The sequence below is a fragment of the Thermobia domestica genome, chromosome 1 (assembly GCF_964235325.1).
Source record: "Thermobia domestica chromosome 1, izTheDome1.hap1.1, whole genome shotgun sequence".
Classification (NCBI taxonomy): Eukaryota; Metazoa; Arthropoda; class Insecta; order Zygentoma; family Lepismatidae; genus Thermobia; species Thermobia domestica.
This window is the reverse complement of record NC_137454.1, coordinates 322911124-322936492: the sequence shown is the minus strand read 5'-3', so window position 1 is coordinate 322936492 and position 25369 is coordinate 322911124. Positions and strand designations below refer to the sequence as shown.

The following is a 25369-nucleotide window of genomic DNA, read 5'->3' as shown; positions in this document are numbered from 1 at the left end:
AAACAGTGATGGAAGTCAAACTACCTCGATCTGATCTTTTTTCATAAAGTTTTAGTAGAGTTACTAAAACTGATAACTAACAAACCTCAAGGTAACGCTGAAACGAATAATGTAAAACATTCGGAGATTTTACAAAATGCTATAGCCTGTGAAATAAAATGAATGGTGACCAACATTGATTTTCCTTGGTATATCTAAGGTTAAATAAAATTTCTCTGTAAGTAACTCATGAAATCAATCGCACTGTAAATACCATACTGTGTATTCTAACCGATTTTTTATTCGTCTCAGTGGTATGGTTATTTTTCTATTTTTTGAAGTTTGCTACACTGACATGTATCGAACAAACCAGAGCACCTGTAGAACGCCTTATGTAGTTCTCAACCCGCGAACCTTAAAAGTATTGTTAGTTGTCTTACTTTGCAGGATATCAAAATAGAAAGTGTGAATGCACTTTTGCTCATGTTTATACCTTCCTTTATCAATGAAACAATTAATAACGCAAACCCGAATTCTGACATGCAGTGAATTACGTCATACTCATTTGCAGGATATGCAACTCACTGGTCAACACATGAGTGAGAGTATATATCAGGGCATGTGCGATATTTGCATATCCCTGACATATTTATTTCAACAATTTACAACAAGAGTCAGGACATATTTATTTCGAATCTGACGATTTTCGTGAACGTATAAGGTCAGCCATTGATACTAACTCTTTTAAGTGTAGCAAAATATCTGACTAGATGTAGAGTACGGATTGGATATTTTGCCTATTACTCGTGTTGTACTTATGAAACACATCTAATGACAGCGCAAAACTTCATCATTAAGTGTGTACTAGTAACATCTGTTTGTAATCATAATCATAACGTGGTTATAAGGACTTAAAATCGAGATAATTATTTTGGGATTGTACGTTTTGAACCGGAGACTTTAAATTTGCTTAGTGACATGTATTTTGTTATATAAATTTAAATTCTCAAAAAAAAAAAAAAAAAAAGGTATTTTTTTCGGTTTAAGTTCACCGTTCTTTTCAGCACGAAGCTCTTTGAAGCAGGTTCTAGTGCTTACTGGAAATCTAGATCTCTAATCTGGATTTTATTCGACGAAATGCTCTTACAGGGTATTTACTCCAGGACTACTTGTCATGTAGACAGAAAGCGTGTGCCTTACTACTTCAACACAAAGAGACACAAAAATATTCTTGTTAGTGTTTACTTCCATTTAAAGATGGTAAATCTTTAATTTTGAGTTATGAACTATTATTTTTATATCAGCAAGTACGGAGATCATTTGCAATTAGTTAGAAATGAAACTAAAAATAATTTTTGCACAATAACAACTATTGTGAAACAATGTTCGAAATGAAAACATTTGATCGCCAGACTGACGGAGAGTTAAGTACGATTATTTCGCTTGTCGGCACTTTGTATTATAAACAATTTATATTTAAAGATTAATATTTGGACATCTTTATTTGGTATCAACTTGAAATTTAGTTACTCATTTTCTTCAATTTGTCACTTGTGTCAAATAACATAACAAATTAGGACAGAAAACGGAAACATATTTATTTGGCACATCACAGTGCATACTTCAAAGATGGACCAAAGAAGGAATAACAGAACTGACAAAAAGTACAGTGAAACCTGTCTGTTAGCCACCATCGGTTCCATCGAAAAGTGGCCAACTTACAGAAAATAAGTGTGATTTGTGTATTTTTAGAATAGGATTACTTGATTACTTGATTGTAAAATTTTAATAAGCAGTGGCACAACAGCTACTTATAAAATGTATATAGAGTAATCATAAAAATATACAGTACTAGAAAATATTACTATAGCATGTTTAATAGGGATGCGCACGAGTCGAGACATGTCTCGATTCTCGACTCGACTCGACTCGAATTCGAGTCGAGGCACACTTTGTAAAATTCGAGACGAGTCGAGATAAACGTATTTCTCGACTCAAGTCGAGTCGAGACAGCTGGTAAAAATCTCGACTCGACTCGAATGTCTCGAAAATTTTTCTATAATTTTTAATATTATTTTGAAGAACGTGCTCCATCAGAAACACTCGGCACGAGAATTTCGGAAACTGCAGGACTTGTCAGGTGTTCGAGGAGGGCTATGGTGATTGTCTTCAGCAAGTGGCGAAACCAAGGGGAAAAGACGTCCAAATGTCGAGGGGTTGGGTGCCCCCACCTCATTACAGATGTCGAACGTCGTAGGCTGGGCAGACTGGTAAAACAGAACAGGCGGCGAACTGCGTCGGAACTAACAAGGGAACCTTCCGAAAATGATAGTTGCAGGGAAAGATGTAACCTATGCCAATTGAAAGAGATGTAAGAGAGATGTTCATTCCCAAAAAAATAGCTGCCCATAGCAATAAGTTCAAGAAATATAAGGGGTGGAAGTTCGGGAAACAGCAAGGTTGGACAAGGGGGGAAAGTGCAAATTCCGAAAAAAAAAAAGGAGGACACGGCAAAATACAATGCTGACAAGTGATGAATAGAAAGAGACTTGCCACAATAGGGAACAAATGAAGGCCACCAGTGGGGTTAACAGTGTTGCCAACTGCAATGAAAAGTGCATGTTTTTCAAAGAGCACTATATGAAGTGAGTGCAATATTCAGTGTCAACCTGTAATGTAGAACATAAGATATGACGTGTATAATCAGTGGTACAATATAACAAAAGAAAATAGAAAAAAACAGAAGTACGAAAAATAGAAGACGAAGTTGGCCATAATGCGCCACATTTGATCACGAGCTGTGCATATTAGAATGAACAAAACAAGAAAGCACCAACTATGCAGGAAACCGACGTACCTAGAGTCGAAAAGAAAAACGAGTACCAAAGTTGACAACACTGGCCATGAACATCCAGACAATTCTAATATAGTTAGGCCACTCGCTTCACAAAAAGAAAATTCCGGCTACAGGCATTAGCCTTCGCATCATTTGTACATGCCCGTCAACATGGTACGTGCAATTGTTCGATGAGACAATGGTCTAAACAGAAGATACATTTGCAGTGAGCACAGTGGAATACTGCCAATCCGTCACACATGGTAGAATGATCGCCTGTGAATGTCTCGAAACAGTACTCTAGACGTGTCGGAACCTTTGGTGGTCTTTCTATCACATATCCACACCTGTAGAAAGCAAACATAATCAATGGCTTGATCTGCTGTGTGCTGCTGTCTGCAGTACTATCACCGCCTATATGATATATACAGAGTGTCCCACCTAACTCTGCGACTGAAATAGTTTCAAAGCGAAAAAAATGTGACACATCCAGTTGTGCAGGAATGTACCCATGTCAGCGAGCGACAAACTTTTGTGAGACGCAAGTACCCCCAAGTTCCCCATCATAGTGTCCTAGGGGCCAACTTCAAAATTTCAAATATATATTTCTTTCCGAGTTATATTTCTTTCGATAAATCTTGGAATGTGCAACAACGCATATCAGAAATATTTACTATATGGGATTTCAAAATGGCCGCCAAAATATCTGCTCGGAGACAAGAACAACGTGCATTTTGGCGGCCATTTTGAAACCCGTGCTTCATATAGCAAATGTTTCTTAAAGGCCGTGTTGCATCTATTCAGAGAAATATCATCCACCCCCTTTTCCCATTTGAAATGTTGCGGTTGACACCTCGAGCCTTATGATGGCGATCCTGGGGGCACTTGCTTCTCACAGACTTTATCACCCCCTGACATTAGTGCATTCCTGCACAACTGGATCCGTCACATTTTTGTTCGTTTCACAAATCTTGCAGGTCACAGAGCTTGCTGGGACACCCTGTATATTCCCACATACGATCCAACCATGAAATAATGTTCACTACTTCTATTATCGGTTGTTGGCTCAACCCAACCATTTCATGTTCCCCGACTTGACAATGCCTCAATCACTCTAGCATTGATGCATTCCGAGTGATGCCTGTTGCCGGAATTTTCTTTTTGTGAAGCGAGTGACCTAACTATATTAGACTTGTCTGGATGTTCATGGCCAGTGTTGCAACTTTAAAACTCGTTTTTCTTTTCGGCTCTAGGTACGTCGGTTCCCTGCATAGTTGGTGCTTCTTGTTTTGTTCATTCTAATATGCACAGCTCGTGATCAAATGTAGCGCATTATGGCCAACTCCGTCTTTTCCGTATTTTTCGTACTTCTCTTTTTTCTATTGTCTTTTGTTATATTGTACCACTGATTATACACGTCATATCTTATGTTCTACATTACAGGTTGACACTGAATATTGCACTCATTTCATATAGTGCTCTTTGCAAAATATGTACTTTTCATTGCAGTTGGCAACATTGTTAACCTCACTGGTGGCCTTCATTTGTTTTGTTCCCTATTGTGGCAAGTCTCTTTCTATACAGTACTTGTCATCATTGCATTTTGCCGTGCCCACCTTTTTTGCGGAACTTGCACTTTTCCCCCCTTGTCCAACCTTGCTGTTTCCCGAACTTCCACCCCTTATATTTCTTGAACCTATTGCTATGGGCAGCTAATTTTTTGGGACTGAACATGTCTGCTACAACTCTTTCAATTGGCATAGGCCACATCTTTCCCTGCAACTATCATTTTCGGAAGGTTCCCTTGTAAGATCAGAGTCTAATGCTGGGCAAAGTACAAGTGTGTCTGAACTAGTGTTGTCAAATTTCCGGAAATTTTGAACCTGTTTTTTTTCGATTTTCCGGAAAAATTGAAAAAATAAATATGTTTGTATTAGGTTAATTTTACTAGTAATGATATCTCTTTTTTTTTTCAAACACGCGAAAAATTTAAGTTCAAAAATTTCAATATTGCGAATATTGAAAAATAGCACTCGAAAATAAAACTATTCCAATTATTATCTCTATATTAAAATACTAGATTTACGCGTATATGTTTCTCCCCACAGAAAAGTTTATATGTTTGTCTCTAATCCTTTTAACAATGAGATCTCGAACCCACAAGTGCTAGAAACGTGCCGTTTTCATTTGTCGATTCCAAATTTTATGTAAATTGTTCAGTTCTAATTGAATATTTTTATATATAAAAAAACATGGCCATTAGTTCTTTATTACATTTATAGGGGTACACAAGAAGTACTGTGGGGGTGCGGTGACTCAGTGGTAGGCGTTCACTTTCGGTGCATGGGGTCCCTGGTTCGATTCCAGATCACGCCGTGTGGACTTTGTGGTGGACAAACACCATGCTCGTGGGCTTTCTCGGGGTTCTCCCGTTTCCTTCCACTTTCTTCATTCATTTCTCATCATCACCGTCTCCTTTAGCCTAACCGCCATAACCGTGGGACGTAAAACTAAAGATTTCATTTCACTAGAAGTACTGAAATTTCTGAAAAAGTAAAGCATCATACCCTACGAATTATATATTCCAACATCACATAGTTGTATATAGGGGTTGTATATCTGTCAGGCGTTTGTTTCATGGCCAAATGATAATGAAAACGAAGGATACTCATTTCTCCAGTCTAAGATTAATCTTCATTGTTTGGAGATAGGTTTTTTTCAATAAACACCGTTTATCACTGACATAATTAATTGTATGTGTACTTTATTTACTTATTAAATAATGCATGTAAATCCATGCATACACGATATGGGCATTCAGTAAATGGATACTTGAATAAACCGGCTACGAGTCTTTTGTCCAAACTACTCTTTGGGATGAGCTTCTTACCAGATGTGTAGCCTACCGAAGGACCACACATATGTTATCGAAACTATTGTGCTATTCTTTTTTTTTTAATGCTTTGGCAGAAAGTTCTGTAGATATCGAAGCCCGCCAGTGAAGCCATATCTAGCATCTTGGTGCTAGATCTAGCATAATTCCCTCCCATTTAGCATATAACATCTTGACTTTAGCATCTTGGCAAAATCTCATTTTTTTTCCTCTGGAGAACAGAAAAAGAACGAAAATTTAGATGGCTCAGACCGTTGGGAATTATCCCTTAGTTGAAGCGATGGTTGGAGTAATAAAACCAGTTAGTATTTCCGCTGTTGTATTGTTGAATTCACAGAAATGTTCAAAAATAAGCAAAACGTGACTCTGTACAAGATGTTTACTAACCCATAGTTTTATTATTGTCAACTGAAACCTGAGTGTCTGGGATGTTTCAGTCCCTTCTCACTTTACAACTTGAGAAAGGAGGGGGTATGACCGCTAAAAGAAATGCTTCAGTGCTGCGTCGGAAGCGGCATGTTTTGTAAATATTTCTTAAAATGTTATCCATTCTTAAAGTATAAATTCCCCCTTCCTCCCTGATTCTCTTTCCAATACAGAGAACCGACTCTTTAAATGAAGAAAGAACCCTGAACCCTCCCGAAAATGCAAAAATGAATGATGCGTCCAAATAACAAATCTGTGGATGAATCAAATAATGCAGATACATGAGAAGATGATGACGAAGATAACAATGCTTGATGCAGCGCAGTCCACCACATGTAAATAGATTTGAAGGGTTCATATTTGTGTATGTACTTGTTTCTGAGTATTTATATGCGCGTGTGTCTTGTAATTGTTATATTAATATCCACTGGATTAAGTGAAAGTATAAAATGGATTTGATGACTGCCAAATTGACGTCACCTTGGTAAGTCATTATTTTTTAATATTTAGTAATATTAAATTAGATTATAGTTTAGCGTCGTTTTCAGGAGCAAAGCTCTACAAGACGTGAACGTACAGTTTAACGTCGGATTTGAAACACATGAGCTCCTACCATGAATCAAACCTCGTTCGAGAAAGGCGCATACGCTAACCACATAGCAACGGGGAGCTCAACATTTAGTGATATGTATATTAAGTTGTAAAATTATATTCGTTTAATTTTCACTAATATAATCTTCACAATGTAAAGCATTCGCTAGGCACGTTATCTTGTTTAAAAACAAAAAGTCTATCTCTTATGTTTCCGTCTCGGGGTTGGACTGCGGGATGATAGAAATCCGAAAAAGATGTTTTTATTATATTTTGTACAGTAGATCTGCTCCTTCATAATCTCCGTGTTTTAATAAGAATGAACCTTCCTGGCTCACGTATACGTAATATAACAAACCATGCACATTAAATGCAAGACTCATATAACAAAAATTGAAGATGCCCCCTAGAAAATTTTCTTCGACCGCCCATACCTGGAGGTACACAATTTCGCAACTCAGTGGATACGATGTGGATGTATTCAAAGTCTACTGATTTACCCATAAAATTTAAATTTTATAACAATATTCTCAGTGAATACTAACCTGAGGAGAACTATTTTTTTTTTAATTCGATCGCTAAAGGAGTTTTTTTTCACCAGGTCTCGGTAATCGTCTGGCACGAAAACTGAAGTTTCTACAAGTGTTTCCCCAGCAATTTTTTTGAGAAAGGGGTCCTCCAGAAGCGTTATTTAGGGAGTAATTCCTGCGTTTGTTATATACATATATAGATATAGATAGATATAAATATAGATATACTGTATATATATATATATATATATATAAAGATAAGTAGGAGCGGGTCTTTAAAATTAGTTCGGAAAGATAATATGAAAATCTGGCATAATTTGCAAGAATCTATCTAGTCTAATATAAATAAAATAAATAGTTTGTTTGTGTTTGTCTGTCTGTATGCAGCCTGGAGACTAGACGAGTGGACCGAGAGTTCCCAAATTTTAGTCAGGGGTACCCTGGCCCAGGCCCGAGATCAAGACGAATCTTTTTTTTTTTAAATTCGAACCAGGGGGTCTCAGGGTGCGCTTACAGGGACATGTAAAAGTGGTAGAAAATGGCCGATATTACTGTCGAATTCATAGTTTTCGCGGTCGCTGAAATCAATGGTGAAACTCTGATCATATTAACTTACAAATTCACCCTATTCGGGCCGGGGGTCACCGGGGGGGTCGGATACCGAGACATGTAAAAGTAATCCAAAATGACCGATATTATTGTCAAATCCAGTTTTCGCGGTGACTAATATCGATGGTGACACTTTCATTTGCGATGATTTGCAAATTAAGCTATAATTGTATGCGGACCGGGAAAAAATCTTTAAGTTTTGCGTCCCACGGTTATGCCGGTTAGGCTAAAGGAGACGGTGATGATGAGAGATGAGTGAAAGGGTGGAATGAAGAAAGTGGGAGGAAACGGGAGAACCTCGAGAAAACCCACGCACACGGTGTTTGTACACCACAAAGTTCACTTGGCAGGGGCTGGGATCGAACCCGGGACCCCAAGCATCAGAGGTGAACGCTCTACCACTAAGCCACCGCGGCCCTCAATGAGGTTGGAAGCTGGTCAGTCATGGCGGGAGGTGGCACATGCCATAGGAGTGGCACAGAGTGTGATTTCCCGATTGTGGAATCGATTTCAAACAACTGGAAGTGTTCGAAGAAGACAAGGACAGGGCCGTCCACTAGCAACCAAAGCCACAGACGATCGTTATCTCTTGTTAACAGTCCGTCGAAACCGGCGTCAGAATACAACCCTGCTGCCGCGAGCCTTCCAACAACAACAGGACGCACAATATCTACTCAAACGGTCCGCAATCGCCTTCGAGAAGGTGGTCTCTACGCACGTAGGCCTGTGGTGTGTGTCCCATTAACTGCATGACACCGTGTTGATCGAAGACCGAAGGCGGAGGAACATCATGGGTGGGGACGCAATGAATGGGGCAATGTTTTGTTCTATGACAAGTCTCGATTCAGTGTAGAGCCTGATAATCGACGTGTTTTCATCTGGAGAGAGTGTGGAACACGACACAATCCCATGTTTGTGCGAGAAACATCCCAATATCATGGTGGTGTACTGATGGTGTAGGCAGGAATCAGCATTGGTGGGCGTACTGAGCTCCACATCATCCGAAACGGCTCTTTGACGGCTCTCAGATATAGGGATGAAATCACGAAAACTCTTGTTCTTCCTTATACTGGTGCCATTGGTGATTCTTTCGTTTCTATGGATGACAATACTCGTCCTCACATAGCTCGGTTAGTGGATGAAATGCTGGATGCTGAGGGTATCGCTCGGATGAAGTGGCCAGCATGCTCTCCGGATCTCGTTCCAATTGAGCATGTCTGGATAATGCTTGGCAGACGAATTGCCGCTAGGCCAGTAAATCCAACAACCATTCCAGAGCTGGAAGTCGCTCTCCTGGATGAGTGGCACAACATCCCCCAAGAACTCATTGATAATCTGATTGAATCCATGCCACGTAGGTGCGAGGCTCTGTTGGCTATTCGAAGTGATCATATGACATATTAAGGAACAATCAGTGTTTTTGCCTTGCCTGTTTGAGAGCAGTTCGAGAGGTGCACACATAACCGTCTTGTATCATGAGCCATGTGAACAAGATTTTCCGTGCCCCAACACTAGTATGTGCCCCATTTTTCTAGTGTATCTTAAAGCATTCCTTCTTGTAAGATAATATGAGTCAAACACAAGCTTATTCATACACTATCTTAAGGTCTTGTGTGATATTTCAGCTGAACCCCTAATATTTTGAGCATTATATACAGCATATATACAGTTATATATATATATATATATATATATATATATATATATATATATATATATATATATATATATATATATATATATATATATATAGTGGCGGATCCAGGATATGGTCAAGGGAGGGGCTAAACCATAGTTTGCAGTTTTATCCAGTGTAAAGCAGGATTGAAGCCCATTTTATGCAGTGTATACTTGAGTGTGAAGGGGGAGGCTATAGCTCCCTTGGATCAGCCTTTGTATATATATATATATATATATATATATATATATATATATATATATATGATCGAAAATGGCCTCGAATCCATACTCGCTGAGATGAACAGAAGATGCCGTTTACATTCACAAATTCAGCCCCATTAGTACTCTAAGGAGGATGGTGACATGTAAAGATAATTGAAAATTATCGATATTAATGTCAAATTCATAGTTTTGGGGCTCCACAAGTTCATTGGTGACAGTTTTGGTGCCCTTTGTGTCCAAAAATGAAACGTATTCCTCCCGTGCGAAGAACGGATATTCTGCTAGTCTGTAATAACTAACGGAAGTTTCATTTAATATATTTCTCGCTGCTCAAATTTACTCACTTGTGCGGTATATGTGTGTAAAGTAGAATTAAAACCTGTTGCTCTAAGTATTTTTCCGTTAGCGAAATACATCTTATATATAAAAGAGAACGCACAAATCCTTTGTTCCCTCATCACGCTAATACGGCTGAACCAATTTCTTTCATTTTTGGGGGGTTATTAGGATTTGGACCCTAGATGGTTTTTATCATATCACTTTAATTTTCAATTACCAGTGTCTTGAGATAATTGACCATTCAAGTGTCCATAACGTACAAATCCTTTGTTAGTTCATCATAGGTAAAAATAAACGTATTTATATGCAACCCGCATGACCGTGTCACTCGGCGGGTTAACATAAATGACAGGCGATATAATGTTAACATTTACTGCAATCTACTATGGTTTTTATCATATCACTTGAAAGCGAAAAAGTAAAAATTATCTAATTAACAAGGTTTATTGCGTTCCGGGGTGACCCCAGCGAAGCGGGGTGAACGCTGCTAGTTGTATATACACTAGGACGTCGATAATCCGAACGTCAAAAGTCCGAACGCGGTCCCTAGAAGCTTTTTACATTTTGTCTTAACGCTAACGATAAACAAACAATAGCGTGTTCATCGACGTTATGTGAAGTCGTCATTTATATGTAATTGTTTGTCATGTATTTTTATTTTTATTTTTTCTTAGGCCTATAAGTTTTAAGTGTGACTTAGAGTACAAGCAAGTTCTTCAGAAACATTAAATGTAAGTAGCCTTACGTACGGTATTGTAATTACTGTATGTACTGAATAACCACTGTATCGATAGAAGAACATACCGTAAAGTATATGTAAGCCTAAAAGACATTTTGTTGGTCATTTTCGAAAATCCGAACAATTTGAAAATCCGAATACCTGTGGTCCCAATTAGTTCGGATTTTCCACTTCCCACTGTATATGTTGCAGACATGTTACAGCAAGTAAGATTACTAGCATCAGGCCAACAAATAGTTTTTAATAATATGTTTAATATGTTACTAATAATATGATACTAATTATGTTACTGAATGTAGCAACAATAAACTGTCACGTTAAGTAGTCAGAATTTTAATAAAATGACAAGTGTCATATATTTGTGGTATTTATTAAAACCGTCACCATAAATGTAAACGATACAAACAATATTTACAATATCATGATGTGAAATATAAGTAGTACGATGGTAGGGTCTATCAAGGAGAAATCCCTGATACTCTCGTGTGTTTATAATGTCTTGTAGTCCTCCCCTCACGACATTTATGTCATGTAAAAGTTCATCAGCGCAAAGCTCATACTCACAAACACAGGCCTTCCATCACCGCTGTCAGTCCTGGGTGGTTCCTCTGGACGCAGAATAATTGTACCATACCACACTCTTAGCAGGTGTAGGTCGAATGATGATAATTTTTAAAAATGCCTGGTTTTATAGTATCACTAAAAACTGTTTTAGTTTTAACAAGGCACTGTTTATTCTGGAAAATATGTTTTTTTTTCAATTTAAAATAGACACCTTGAAGATTTTAACTAATATGTTTTGGACACCATCACCTTGAATAAGCTTGATATTATCACTTTCAAGGTTTTTATGTTTTGATGCCACTGAAAAATCCGTTTGCGTAGGACGTGTTGTTTTTCGTGGTTGTATCGTATTGTTAATCTTGATAGAATTTTCACAAGGAGAAATCACGATGTATATTAGTGTTTAATAATTTAAAACTTTTCATCGTTTGATGATTTTGGGAATATAATAATCCCCCTTTTAATAAAGTACAATGGTCAACTGTTCATGAGAACCAGTGACATGGAATCCCTTAAAATTTTTCATCGTTTGACTTTTATAACCATGAGGCTGGTGCACAAAAGAAAGAAAAAAACACTAGAGGAAGGAGGCACTAGTAAACACACACACAAGAAAAAAAAAATCACTAAAACTGCTGGGTCCGTGTAGATGTCGAGCGTGATCCCAATGGTGTATCCGGGAAGGCTGGAACTCGGGAAATCCTGATCGTGGTGGTGCAGCACGTCGAGAGTCAAGGGCTATCTCCTGGAAGTCTGCTATCTGGAAGGCTTGATCCTTGAGCCAAAATGGACAGCATCTTGTTGTCTGGAAGTCGTGAGGTCCATCATCCAGAAAAACTGCGACTGGTAGGCATCATCCATGGAAACGGGTAGCAAGATGATGGGTAGCCCAGGTGCGTTTGTGAAATAGGCCGGATGCGGAAAAGAAATTACATGACAGGAGGCACTGAATTACTTGTTAAAGACCATTGTGAAAACGTATTTTTTTTAAAAAAAAAAGGACTAAAAGAAAGAAGAAAAGGGAGAAGAGAAAATTAGGAAGAAGAGTAATGCTATTGCAAAAAAAAAAAAAAACGTACAAGGAACAAAATGGATAACTAAAAAATATGTATAATGGCGAACTGTAATGAAGAAGGCACCTGATCAATCTTTAGGGAGATGCGGATATTCCGGGGTGTGTGAAAAGGCGAGACCCTTATGTTTATTTATTTATTTTTTTTTATTATTATTATGATCATGTTTAATACTATTGTATGTGGTGTGGACGGAAGTATGGTCGTGGATAGCGAAAGATTCCGTTACAGTAGAAGAAGTATAGAAATGAAGAGTGAATTTTGCCATTAAGTAGGACAAAATATATATATATATATCAGTGAGACGTAGTTTATTCCTGGCCAAGGTACCGTAAGTTGACCTGGAAGACAAATGATTCGGGAGAAACTGCGTGAGGTTTGCCAGTTGTGAGCAAAATGAGCCTGTATACGGGTGGTGAGAAAAGAAAATGGAGACGCGAGTGGCAATGGTAATTAATGTGTGCCGTTCGCGAATGTGTGGTGGTAGTTTTGTGTTTTATTATCATCATAATGAGAGGGTTTGTTAAGATATGTGGAACGAGGAATGAAAATGGCGGAGGACAGAGTACGAGGTAAGTACCAAAAACCTTGTGTATGGATGAGAGAAAGCATTTCGTCCTAGCGACCTTAGTGATATCAAGTGGGGTCGGACCAGCCGTTCCCAAAAAAGGACGCAAGAAGGAAATGAGATGGAGAGTCTTTCCTTGCGCGCCTAGGAAAGAAAAATGACGTGAATAATGAATGATGCCGGTATATTGCTTATGGGGAGAAGGAAAAGCGTAGAGTTTGTTATGAGCGTAACTAGGAGTCGTTGCACGGGAGAAATAGTACATGTACAGCGGGTTGCCTAAAAACAGGAGACGAAGCATATGCAATAATAATGAACTACCGGAAGAAAAAAATTCCGCACGGGAGAAATATTGCCTGTAATGTGTGTTGCCTACCTGTATCTGTAATTATGGCATAACGAGAGACAAAGTCGGAAGTTTTGCCAGTGTGGTACTACAGAAAGGGATCATGTTTCACTAGGAACGTTAAATTAGATAATCAAAACATAACGTGAAATGTAATTGGTAGTTGGGTTTTGAAGTAATGTGTGGTCGGATCCTATTTAGATGTACTGAGGAAGCGCTTGTACTTATACTCAAATTCGGGGTCTGGGTTTGTAGGTGGGATGTACAGTTTCAAACGGGTCTTAGCAATGACCGTTGGCTTCCCATCAATATCTAGAAGATACTCATCAGCCGAGACATTCGAAATCACTTTGTAGGGTCCCTTATAAAGACGGGATAATGGCTTACAAGTGTTAGGTTTTGTTGAGGTATCTAAGACCATAACTAAACTGTCAGGGAAGAACTGTGTTGGATTTTTTACCTTCTCAATGCGCTTCTTCAGATCAGTGAAAACTTGGTGTTTTCGAAATTCAACGAGGTCCCTCATTTCTTTGAGTGCAAGTAGGCGATCATTAGTATTCAAAGTTTCTTGTTGAACATGTAGCAAATTGTCTAATGGTAAAGTGGGATGAACGCCATAGAGGAGAAAATGAGGAGATAGACCAATGGAAGTTAAGGGTGATTTATTCAGAGCCGCAGTGGCATGCGCAAGGAAGCGAGGCCAAAATTTCTGGTTGTCTTGGCACAGAAATTTGAGACTCGTTTGCAAGGAGCCTAATCTTTGTTCGACTGTGCCTAGAGAACGATGTTGATAGGGTAGGCCGTACTTAACTGTTATGTTAAGAGACTTGAGGAAGTTTAACGATACTGTAGACCGGTGTGAACTCTGAAGATCTAAGTAGATTGTGCGAGGAGTATTATATGGAAGAATGATATGGTTTGTGATGAAATTGATGAAGTTGTCGCTGTTAGGAGTTGTTATGGGATGAGTAATGGTGAATCCAGTACAGTGGTCCGTAGCTGCATAAAAGTATTGGAAACCTTCGGGATCGCTGGGTATTAGCTTGCCTGCTAGGTCCAAAGAAAATGTTTCAAATAGGCCTGACTGAGGAAAACGCTGAATTGTGGGGTTATTAGGCATGTAATTGCGTTTAAAGATGGCGCAGCCTTTACATGATTTAAGTTTCTGAGCTAGCCATGATTTTAGGCGCGGAAAGAAATACTTGTATCGCAACATCCAATACATCTTGGTAAAACCTATGTGAGTCATTGAGTCATGATACTCATCGAATAAAGCTGGTTTAAGACTATCGGGTACGCAGAGCAGTAATCGAGAGTTAGGTACTCGGTACAGTTTTTTGTAAAGTATGCCTTTGTGAATAACGTATTGTTTGTTTAGACGTTGGAATGAAGGATCTGTCTCGTCTCGTTTATTGAGAGTCTCGATAACTTTGGAGAAGAATTTATCTTCACCCTGTAGGCGAGATAGGTCCAAGTTGTTATCGATAGTTAAAAGTACAGAATCAGGCACAACCTCATTGTCCATATCTATCGTGTCTTGCGTAAGAGGAGCAGGATGCCTACTAAGATAATCAGCTATGGGGTTCTGATGGCTTTTTGCATGTTTGATTGTAAAGTCAAATGTATTAATGTAGTTTAACCATCTCAAAATTTTTGGGGATGGAACAATTGTTTTCCGAACGGCAAGAAGAGAAATATTGTCAGTAACTAGGGTGAAATGGTGGCCTAACAAATATTTTTCTAATTTCCGAAGAGAAAAGTACACTGCATATAATTCTTGATGGAAGATGGGAAGGGGGGAAACGGTTTTGGGATGTCTGGAAGAGACATAGCAAACAGGTTGCACAACGTTAGTAGTGAGATCTTTCTGTAATAACACCGCCCCGACGCCTACTGATGCGGCGTCTGTCATGAGAATGTGGTGTGTATTGCGGGTTGAATATAGAGCAAGTACGGGGGGTGAGGTTAGAAGTTTCTGCATTGTTTCAAACGCTTGAACGCGCTCAGGAGTCCAGATGAGCTTTTTAGGATTGTTTGACAGAGCCTGATAAAGGGGTGCAAGAATGATGGAAAAATTTTTGAAAAAACGTCGGAAAAAATTTGCACTGGCTAACCAGCTTTTGAGGCTTTTGAGAGTGGCCGGTCTGGGTGCCTGAGCTAAAGCCGAAATCTTATCAGGGTCAGGTTGTAGAGTGTGATTGTCAATAATATGGCCTAAACATTTAATTCTTTTTGATCCGAGAACTGATTTTTTAATGTTAAAGAGCAGAGAATGTTTGGCGGCTTGCTGAAAGAAGGCACGAAGCACAATCATCATCTGATCGAATGAATCTGCGTGGACATACATGTCGTCAACGAATGATGTAATATTGTTGGGGAAGATGTCCCTATAAATGGTTTGAAGAGCTTGTTGAAGTAAAATGGAGGCATTTTTGAAACCCTGAGGAACAGATGTCAACTGAAGGTGATTGAAAGGGAGAGAAAGACCCTTAATGGAGAACGCAGTGGCCGGTCTGTCCTTGGGATCTAAGTCTAATTGATAGAAACTGGAGTGTAAATCAAAGGAGTTGAACCAAACTGAGTCAGAAAGAGACTCTAGAACGTCCTGTATATGTTCTAAAGGAGAAGCTATTGTTCTGGAACGGGAGTTAAGGCCCCTGAGATCAAAAACGGCCCTTAGCTCTGTTTTGGAATTTGGTTTTAAAACAAATAATATGTTATTTCTATACTGAGAATCTGATTGTTCAAACACTCCTTGATTAATGAGGCGCAGGACGAGTTCTCTTGCTCGCGGTCTAAGTCTGTGTGGAATGACGAATTGGGGGGACTGAAAAGGAACGTCTGATTCTAAGTCTAACGTGGCCGAAAAGGTGGGTATTTTTGTAAAATCATTGTCGTGCCATTGAAAAAGAAAAGCATATTCAGAAAGTAGCGCCTTCATTTGAGCAGTTTGATGTTCGTTCATGTCAGGAGAAAAGTGAAATTTGTTAATGTCAATGAGATGACCGATTTCTTTAAGGCGTTGTGCTTTGTGTCGTGAAGCGTCCTCGTCCGTGGGAAAATGAACCTGTCTGATGGTGTAAGCGTTAGTGTTTTGTTCCGGTGGTGAAAATATGGAACCAATAACAATGGGAGCATTGGCCTTTATAATCTGGGGACGAGACGAGACGTTTGCAAGTGGCAAAACAAGGTTATCTATGGAGACAACAGCATGCGTCATATAGCAGTTACTTAAGTTTCGTAAGATAGGAGTATGTAGCCGGAAGGATGTATTTGGAAAGTGACCGTTAACCTTGAGAGGAACTGCTTTAGCTGAACGGGGTGGTATGACAAGTCTCCTACGTGCTTGAAAAACAATGTGAGGAGTGGGATGTTTTTTGAAAAAGTGAAATGTGTTTGTATTTACGCTGTGTATTGCATTATCGGCTGGAGGCATGCGACCTAGATGACGTAATGATAGGATGCCTTTGTCAAAATCAAGGGTTGCTTGATGGTCTTGAAGAAATTTACTGGAAAGGATAGCAGGAAAGTTTTTGAAAGGAACCAAACGAAAAAGTACAGAGTATTGATGACCATTAAAATTCAAGTTGAGGATGGTAGCACGGGAGAGATGTACCGGAGATGATGAAAGACCATTTAGAACCGTGTGAAGCTTAAAAGTACGAACCGAAGGGTCGAGTTGGTCGGCTGGAAAGAGGCTGACTTCAGCACCAGAGTCAAGGCAAAAGAAAACATCCTTGGTCATGCAACGGGCTTTTACGTAAGGTAATTTGCCTTTGAAATGCAACGGTAATTGGAGGTAATCTGAGGAAGAGGGAGGGGAAGAAGGGGATGAGGGAGAATTAAGCGCGAGGAGACTGGTGCGCTCTCGCGCTAATTTTTGGCGTTTTTTGGTTTATTGGTACGAGAGTTTGTGGAGACAGGGGAAGGGGAGGGGAGTGAGGGTAGGTGGGTAGGGGTAGGATATTGAAAAAAGGGATGATAGAATGGATATGGGGGAATGGGTATGGTTGGCTGTTGTGTAGTATAGACGTTTTGCGGTTGGGAAGAATGCTTAGTATTAAAACGCTTATTGTTCTTGCCTTTACGAGAGCCGTTATTGTGATCATTTCGTGGAGTGTTACGAGTTGGGGGAGACTGAGGGACAGTTTGACAATGAGAGGAGGCGGTACATTGACAACAATGATATGGGTGTATGGAGCAATGAGTACACGAGTTAGAAGAAGAAGAGGTCGGATTGGTGGAATGAGAATGTTGGAGACAGGAGGACGGCGGATGGGGTGAGAGGGACCGTGGAAAGGGAAGGGATTTAAGGTTAGGAGAGAGGGTGTTGTGATTGTGAGGACTAGGAGAACGAGAACGGGTAGGAGCGAAATGAACAGAGGTAGGTTGAGAATTTGAAAGGGTGTTGAGATGAAGCTGTAACTGTGAAACTTGATGAGTTAGTTCTTGAATGGCGCTAGAAGTTGGGACATCTGAAGTTTGGCGTGAAAAGGAAGAGTCCGTTTCTCGCTTTTGGGCCATGAGCTGAGTGCGTTCTAAGGTTGTAACCTCATCAATAAATGTGGGATAGTCAGATATGGTGCGAGTGCCAAACCAACGTATGTTCTCGGGTGTCATACTCGACACGCATTCTAAAAGAAACTCCTGAAAATCTAATTGCGTGTATGCCTGATCTGCCAGAAATTTCTTTGCGAAAACGTAATGAGAAAGTGGTTCATTAGGGAGTTGAACTCGAGCCCTATACTGATGAATGCGAGATCGTGGAACCTGTTCGTCGCCAAATTGTTTTAGGAATTTTTGTTGGACGGTTGACCAGGGAAGGTTAGAGAGATTTTGGGTGGAGAACCAATGTTGAGCGGGTCCAGAAAGGGACTTTTCGAAAATCTTTATGCATTTTGAGTCATCCCAGTTATTGACCAGTGCGATCTTCAAAAAATTTTGTAAAAATAAATCCGCGCTTTGTTCCTTGGACGCACTGTATATATCGGGAATGATGGAAGAAATGCCTGCCATATTGTTTGAATTTTGAGCTTGAGGTGTGTTTAAGGGAATGAAAGAAGCCTGACTGCGAGTCGTGTGCATGACAAGAGAATGTGAGAAATGAAATGACCACAATGGAGTTAACAAAGCAAAAAAGTGCCTTATATGTGTGAAAAGAGGAACACAGACACTAAGAACCACACGAGAGAGATTCCTCTGGGGGAGCCATAATATGTTTAATATGTTACTAATAATATGATACTAATTATGTTACTGAATGTAGCAACAATAAACTGTCACGTTAAGTAGTCAGAATTTTAATAAAATGACAAGTGTCATATATTTGTGGTATTTATTAAAACCGTCACCATAAATGTAAACGATACAAACAATATTTACAATATCATGATGTGAAATATAAGTAGTACGATGGTAGGGTCTATCAAGGAGAAATCCCTGATACTCTCGTGTGTTTATAATGTCTTGTAGTCCTCCCCTCACGACATTTATGTCATGTAAAAGTTCATCAGCGCAAAGCTCATACTCACAAACACAGGCCTTCCATCACCGCTGTCAGTCCTGGGTGGTTCCTCTGGACGCAGAATAATTGTACCATACCACACTCTTAGCAGGTGTAGGTCGAATGATGATAATTTTTAAAAATGCCTGGTTTTATAGTATCACTAAAAACTGTTTTAGTTTTAACAAGGCACTGTTTATTCTGGAAAATATGTTTTTTTTCAATTTAAAATAGACACCTTGAAGATTTTAACTAATATGTTTTGGACACCATCACCTTGAATAAGCTTGATATTATCACTTTCAAGGTTTTTATGTTTTGATGCCACTGAAAAATCCGTTTGCGTAGGACGTGTTGTTTTTCGTGGTTGTATCGTATTGTTAATCTTGATAGAATTTTCACAAGGAGAAATCACGATGTATATTAGTGTTTAATAATTTAAAACTTTTCATCGTTTGATGATTTTGGGAATATAATATTAAACTACATTTTCCTGTTTTTGCCAATATTTCCGAACAAATTATTTTTTTCTAATGGTTTCTAAATTTCCGGAATTTTACATAGAACAAGGAAGATATTTCTATGAAATATATGTTTGATTTAGCATATTAACTAAAATGATTCTGTGATTAACAAGAATGATGATTCTGATAATACCCTAATTTTCCGTTTTTTCCCCAGCTCGGGAAAACAGTAAAAAACTGTTTTTTACCCAAAATTTCCATTTTTATCACAGGCCTTCACAACACTAGTCTGAACACACAGTGCACTAAACACTCCTAACGATGGCGAATGTTAACACCACGACATCGGCAACTATAACTGAAATGAATACGTGACCATCACCACTAGACCTTGGCACAATGGCAGAGCATTGCATTGTCTGATGAATCCCGATATCTTCTTCATCATGACGATGTGAGGGTGCGAATCCGTCGTGTTCAAAGGGAACAGCTCCTTGACATCTGTGCTGCGGGACGGAGACAAACTGGCGGAGGCTTAATTATTATCTAGGGAACATTCAGGTGAGCATCCATGTGCCCAGTGGAGCTCGAGCAAAGCACCATGACGGCAGAGGTGTCGCACGCTGCTTGCAGACTACGTACACCCCCTTTATGACGGCCATGTTTCCCATCGGTAGTGGAATTTTTCGACAAAATAATGCACCATGTCACAAGGCCAGGAGTGTGATGGAGTGGTACGAGGAACACAGGAGCGAGTTCCAAGTGATGTGCTGGCCCCCAAACTCTCCGGATCTGAACCCAATCGATCACATCTGGGATGTGATTGAATGTAACGTGAGGGTGCATCACCCCCTCCCCGGAATTCACGGGAATTAGATGACCTGTGTGTGCATATGTGATGCCAACTCTCTCCAGCGACCCACCGAGGAACATTGCGACCATGCCAAGACGCGTTGCCGTTGTTATTCGTGCCAAAAGTTGGATATACTAACAATTAGGTAGGTAGTCATAACGGTCTGGCTGATGTGTGCGTATATTTTAACTCGTATATTTTGTCTCGACTCGAATTTCGAGACGTCTCGACTCGAATTCGAGTCGAGTCGAGACAGAGACTGTCGAGTCGATACACGAGTCGAGACAGCACCATATTTTCGAGTCGAGACAACGTTTTCTCGAGACGAGTCGAGACAGGCTTAAATCTCGACTCGACTCGTCTCGAATGCATCTCTAATGTTTAATGTATGTGCATACTTTTCTCTTCCTCAAAACTATTCTGGTACATTGGATTATTCGGATTTAAAACACAATAACACAAACAATCATGAAATAGAAGCGTATGTACGCAGTTTATTGAAATTGAAATTATAGCACACTGAGTTATTCAGATTGAAAACAAGGAAAGCTACGTTATAAATTGAAAAATTCATATGTAATTTATATGACTTCTTTTCAGTTGTTACTGAATGGTCGTTCATTCTAGACGTATTTGTTTTATTCCTTTTGGCAGATATGCACATTTTAATATTGTAGTTAACTACCTCTTTTTAATGAGCTAGAAGTGTTTCCCTCGGAGCAAAGGATATTTTGAAAAAATCTTGAGGGAATTCATATCTCAAATACTCCACTATCTTTTGATAAGCCGACAGGTGCCAATAGTTGACAATTGAGATGGTTAGTTTTAACCTTGAGAATTTTCCGGAATTACTAAAGCTCCCCACTGATGAGAGGAACTGATATACCTAATGGTTTTACCAAAACAGACAGGGTAAACAAATACGTACAACCATTTCCTGAATTACTGTAAGTGCTTTTTCTTATTCACATCTTCCTTCACCACCCCTTTATCAAAGTGGTCTTCTGGCCGTTGACCTCCAAGAGCAAATCGCGGGAATCCTTGGTTCTTTTCTTCAGTCACAAATACAGAATATCTGCCTCTCATATGGGAATTCGAAAGAGTTAAGAAAAATAACAAAGCGGTATTTTGCGTGGCCAAGATAAATTTATCATTATCATCATTGGATAAACATTGCTTCAGTGTGGCCAACTTCCTAGATATACAGGTGGCCAACGTATAGAGTAGTACGTAACAAATATCTTATAGGAAAATGCAGGTTCAAGACGAACTAGGCCAAGATAAGCAGGTGGCCAACTTATAGAGGTGGCCAAGTAGACAGGTTTCACTGTACACAATTAGTAATTTCAGAAGAATTGCGCGTTATAAATGGACAACTAAAAGGCAGGATTTGAATTTATGATGGGCACAAAATGTTATCGTCAAAGTATTATTGAATCTCTATCTCATGCATTCACGCCTGGAGTTAAACCCAGGTCCCACACGAAATGGAATACAGGTTGCTATTTTTCTTAACGTATTTTTTTAATTATCTATCATAGCGAAACTGACATTTACATTATTAATACAATAAATTACTCTTATAAAATAAGTTATGAAACCTTACCTCACTGGTTGGACACAAAACATGTGGACGATCGCAAATATTACAAAAATGCTCACTCAATTTCTTTTTTAACTTTATAACTTCTTCTTTTATATTTATGGTGATCTCAATTGCAAAATATCCTTCCAGCAGCACCTGAGAGTAACAATCAAGCACTAATAAAAATTTTACTTCTTGAACAAAAGTTTATCCTTTATCTAACTTGCCTTTTCTATTTACCTGTTTGGGTGATTCCACCCACTTATAGTATCTGATTCACCACCACGTTGGTTCTATGGAGAAAAACGTATTTGAATTTTTGTTTGGTATTTTTTTCGATCACCGAAAACCTTCTTGTCCAAAAATTCTTATTTACTTAAAAAATTTACGTCTAACAAAAAGAACCAGTTTTCTCGTCTGAAAAATTTAGAATTTTTTAAAAATGGTAAAATTCCGTACAAAGGTAAATTAAGAGCATCACTCAAAGGTCACGTAATAGGACTGCAACTAAGATGATTTTAACTAATCTCCCAAAATCTGGTTTCAATGGAATGTTGTTCCTAATATTTTTTTTAACATTCCATGATTATACGTCGATGCTCAGGAAGATAGTGATTATAAGATGGTTGACAATGGAAGAATAAATAAAGTGTGAGGAAATGGAGAATCCCAAGAAAACCCAACCACTATCCTCATTTACAATTGCTATCCGATGCCGACGCGCACACTGGGTAATGGAGATTGTCAGCAAACTCAATATGGGGGTTATTCATGGCTGGTCGAAGGAAAGTCTCTGAGGGTGAGTTTTCTTGTTGCCAGGTTTTCCTTTCTGTATTGTTTCTAGAGTTTTTTTAAAACAAAAATATTAAACTTAAACTTAATACCTATGAATTTTGTATGCGAGCAAACGGTTGCAAAACTGCTAAGTATATATAAAAGTGATTAGCAAGGAATAGTAATAATAATAATTAGCATTATTTAAGTATTAAGTTTCTCCTACAGATTGCATAAGCAGGTTTTATATGAGTGCATATGACCTATTTTTTATTAATTACTGAATCCGTAATGACTGTAAGAAAGAAGTAATTCGAATTTCGAAGACCAGGAATTGAACCTTCATAATTATGACAAAAACAAAATAATATGATTTCACCCAGATATTCATTTCTAATTTATATTTTAGCCAAATGATACGGGAATCTGTTTATTTTATATTATTTTTACTAGACCCCAGAGTTTGGTTAGCATTGCTTTAATTCTAAGCTTTTCTTCAAGGCTAATTAAAACAGGATCGACAGGAATTTCAAGAAAATTGTGTACCTTTACGGTGGCGGCCCTAGGACCTCTTATAATTGTCACTGGGATATGAACCATAAATCATTGTAAAGCTTATAGAACACAAATTATAATGAGATAACTTTTGTGTCCCCGTACCACACTCGTAGAATATATTCAAAAATGAGAAATTTTCTTTTTTGGAAATTTGTGAGAGGCTGGCAAGACTGTTACTTGTCATACGGAGGTAAAAATATTCTCACGTGCACGCCAGACATTTGCTACAATTATGTAAAAAAATGAAAAGCGAAAGTTCAATACAAAGTGAGAAAAAAATCCGAACGTGTTTTCTACGAGAATCACCTGCACATATTTTTCGATATATTTTGGTTTACCCTGACGTTGGCAGCCTTAGCGACTTCCTCAATTCTCACAGAGATATAACTCATAATTCGTTGGAAAATATATGGGACATAGATTCCAACGAGATAACTTCTCTCTCGTGCGTATGACAAATAACCGTGTTGCCTATCTCCACAAATTTCCAAAAAATGTACTTTTCCTGATGTTTTTGATTTTCTTCTTCTTCTTTTACGGGTTGGACACGGGAGAGGCAAACGTTACCTTGTTAGAATCTGTGTCCTATAAGCTTTTCAACTATGAATAGTTCATGCATATGTAACAGTTAGAGGGATCGCTAGGGTTCCCAATGTCGAGGTAGACGACAGTCCATCGGAAACGATATACAGGATGATTCTCGTAGTAACGATGCTTTTTTTCTCTCTTCTCCATTGTACTACCATGAGCAAAATAAATGACGCGTCTCTTTATTTTGAAGTTTTTTGAAAATATCTCCGTTTTCTTTATATGTTCGAAATTTCGGAAGGTTTCCCCAGCAGGACAGGTTAATAGCAAACCCGTTTTTAATATTTGTGTTAGATATTAGCTTAAAATAAAGAAATTACAAGCAAAAAACATTAAATCGACAGAAATCTCGAGAATTACCAACTCTGCTAAAGTGGAAAATTTTCAAGAACACGAGGGAATTCTGCATTTCAACACGAAGCAGCGACATCTATGTCATTGGGAGAAATGTGGATTAAATCTACAATCTAAACTTTTAACGAATATTTCTAGTATGTCTTATTATATGCATTATCTGCAAACTCCAAATATATGAATATATGCTAAGTATTAACATAAAGATAGAGCAAATAGTGGAAATTATCTATGGAAAAGGACGAATTGGTAGGACGATCGTAATGACATATCGTCTTTACCGGAACAGGCTCGGTTCATGTAAAAAACAAATAGCTCAGTTAGTTAAAGCAATGAATCTGTATGCTGAAGGTTGCGGGTTCGATCCCATGGAAGTGCTGTTGTCATTTTTATCACTACACTTCGGTTATTTTATTTATTTTTTTATGTGGGAAAGAATCAAATTGTAACGTATGTGTAAAACTCATGACGATACCAAAAAAAGAAAAAATGCCGTTGTCGCACTTGCATTAGCGTCCCTAATTTTGTTTGCAAACAGTTTCGTAATTATTTCCCCTGTGCTCACTGCTCACCATATGCTCGCTGGCGCATAACGAATGTTTCCCAGTAAATGTTAATTCTAATTTGGAGAATTTTATAAAGTTTCACAATATTTCTCACTAGATAGTCTTCTATCTACGTGTTTGGATATTTTGATAACAGATGTCCCTATGAAATGTTTAATTTTCCCTAGATGTTTAATTACGGAAAAGTTTTACAATGTATTTGTATTGAATTGAAATTGTTTTGAATTTACTACATAAGGTAACTAGACCGAAGGAGGAGAACTCAAGTAATTGATATTCTACGTGAAAGCAACCTATTGTAGAATGATGATGCTTCTTACCTTCAGCACATAATCTTTACGTTAGAGAGTCAGACAGAGAAAAATCCTGGTTTTTCCTCCTCTATGACCACCCATCTTAAACCTCTACATATCATTGTCTCACAAAATTTCGGTGCTCCAAAAACATTCAAATAATAATAATAATAATAATAATAATAATAATAATAATAATAATAATAATAATAATAATAATAATAATAATAATAATAAAATAAACATGAATATGCCATCCTTACATAATGTAAGGATATCTTAGTTTCCTAGTTTAAATCTTAAATATCTTAGTTTAAAAAGCTTTCTTTAGTACTTATTTGAGCAACCATGTAGGAGGGGGTTCGACTTTTTATTTTGCCCCTCTCATTTCAGTACCCTTCCAACAGAAAGTAATTTTTGATAAGCAGGACAGACA

General features: G+C 38.4%; 1 protein-coding gene across 6 annotated transcripts in view; it reads right to left on the bottom strand.

The window, feature by feature from the left end:
• The window catches only part of LOC145662879 (venom allergen 5-like), a 235656-nt gene that overhangs the window by 83933 nt on the left and 126354 nt on the right, over positions 1 to 25369 (bottom strand). For 5 of the 6 annotated variants that reach the window (XM_081728872.1, XM_081728883.1, XM_081728846.1 and 2 more), the window contains one exon: positions 21822 to 21956. The exons of the other annotated variant lie outside the window; for it this stretch is intronic. In XM_081728872.1, coding sequence (XP_081584998.1) covers positions 21822 to 21956 — 135 coding nt within the window. The remainder of the gene's footprint in view (positions 1 to 21821; positions 21957 to 25369) is intronic. 6 annotated transcript variants of the gene reach the window in all.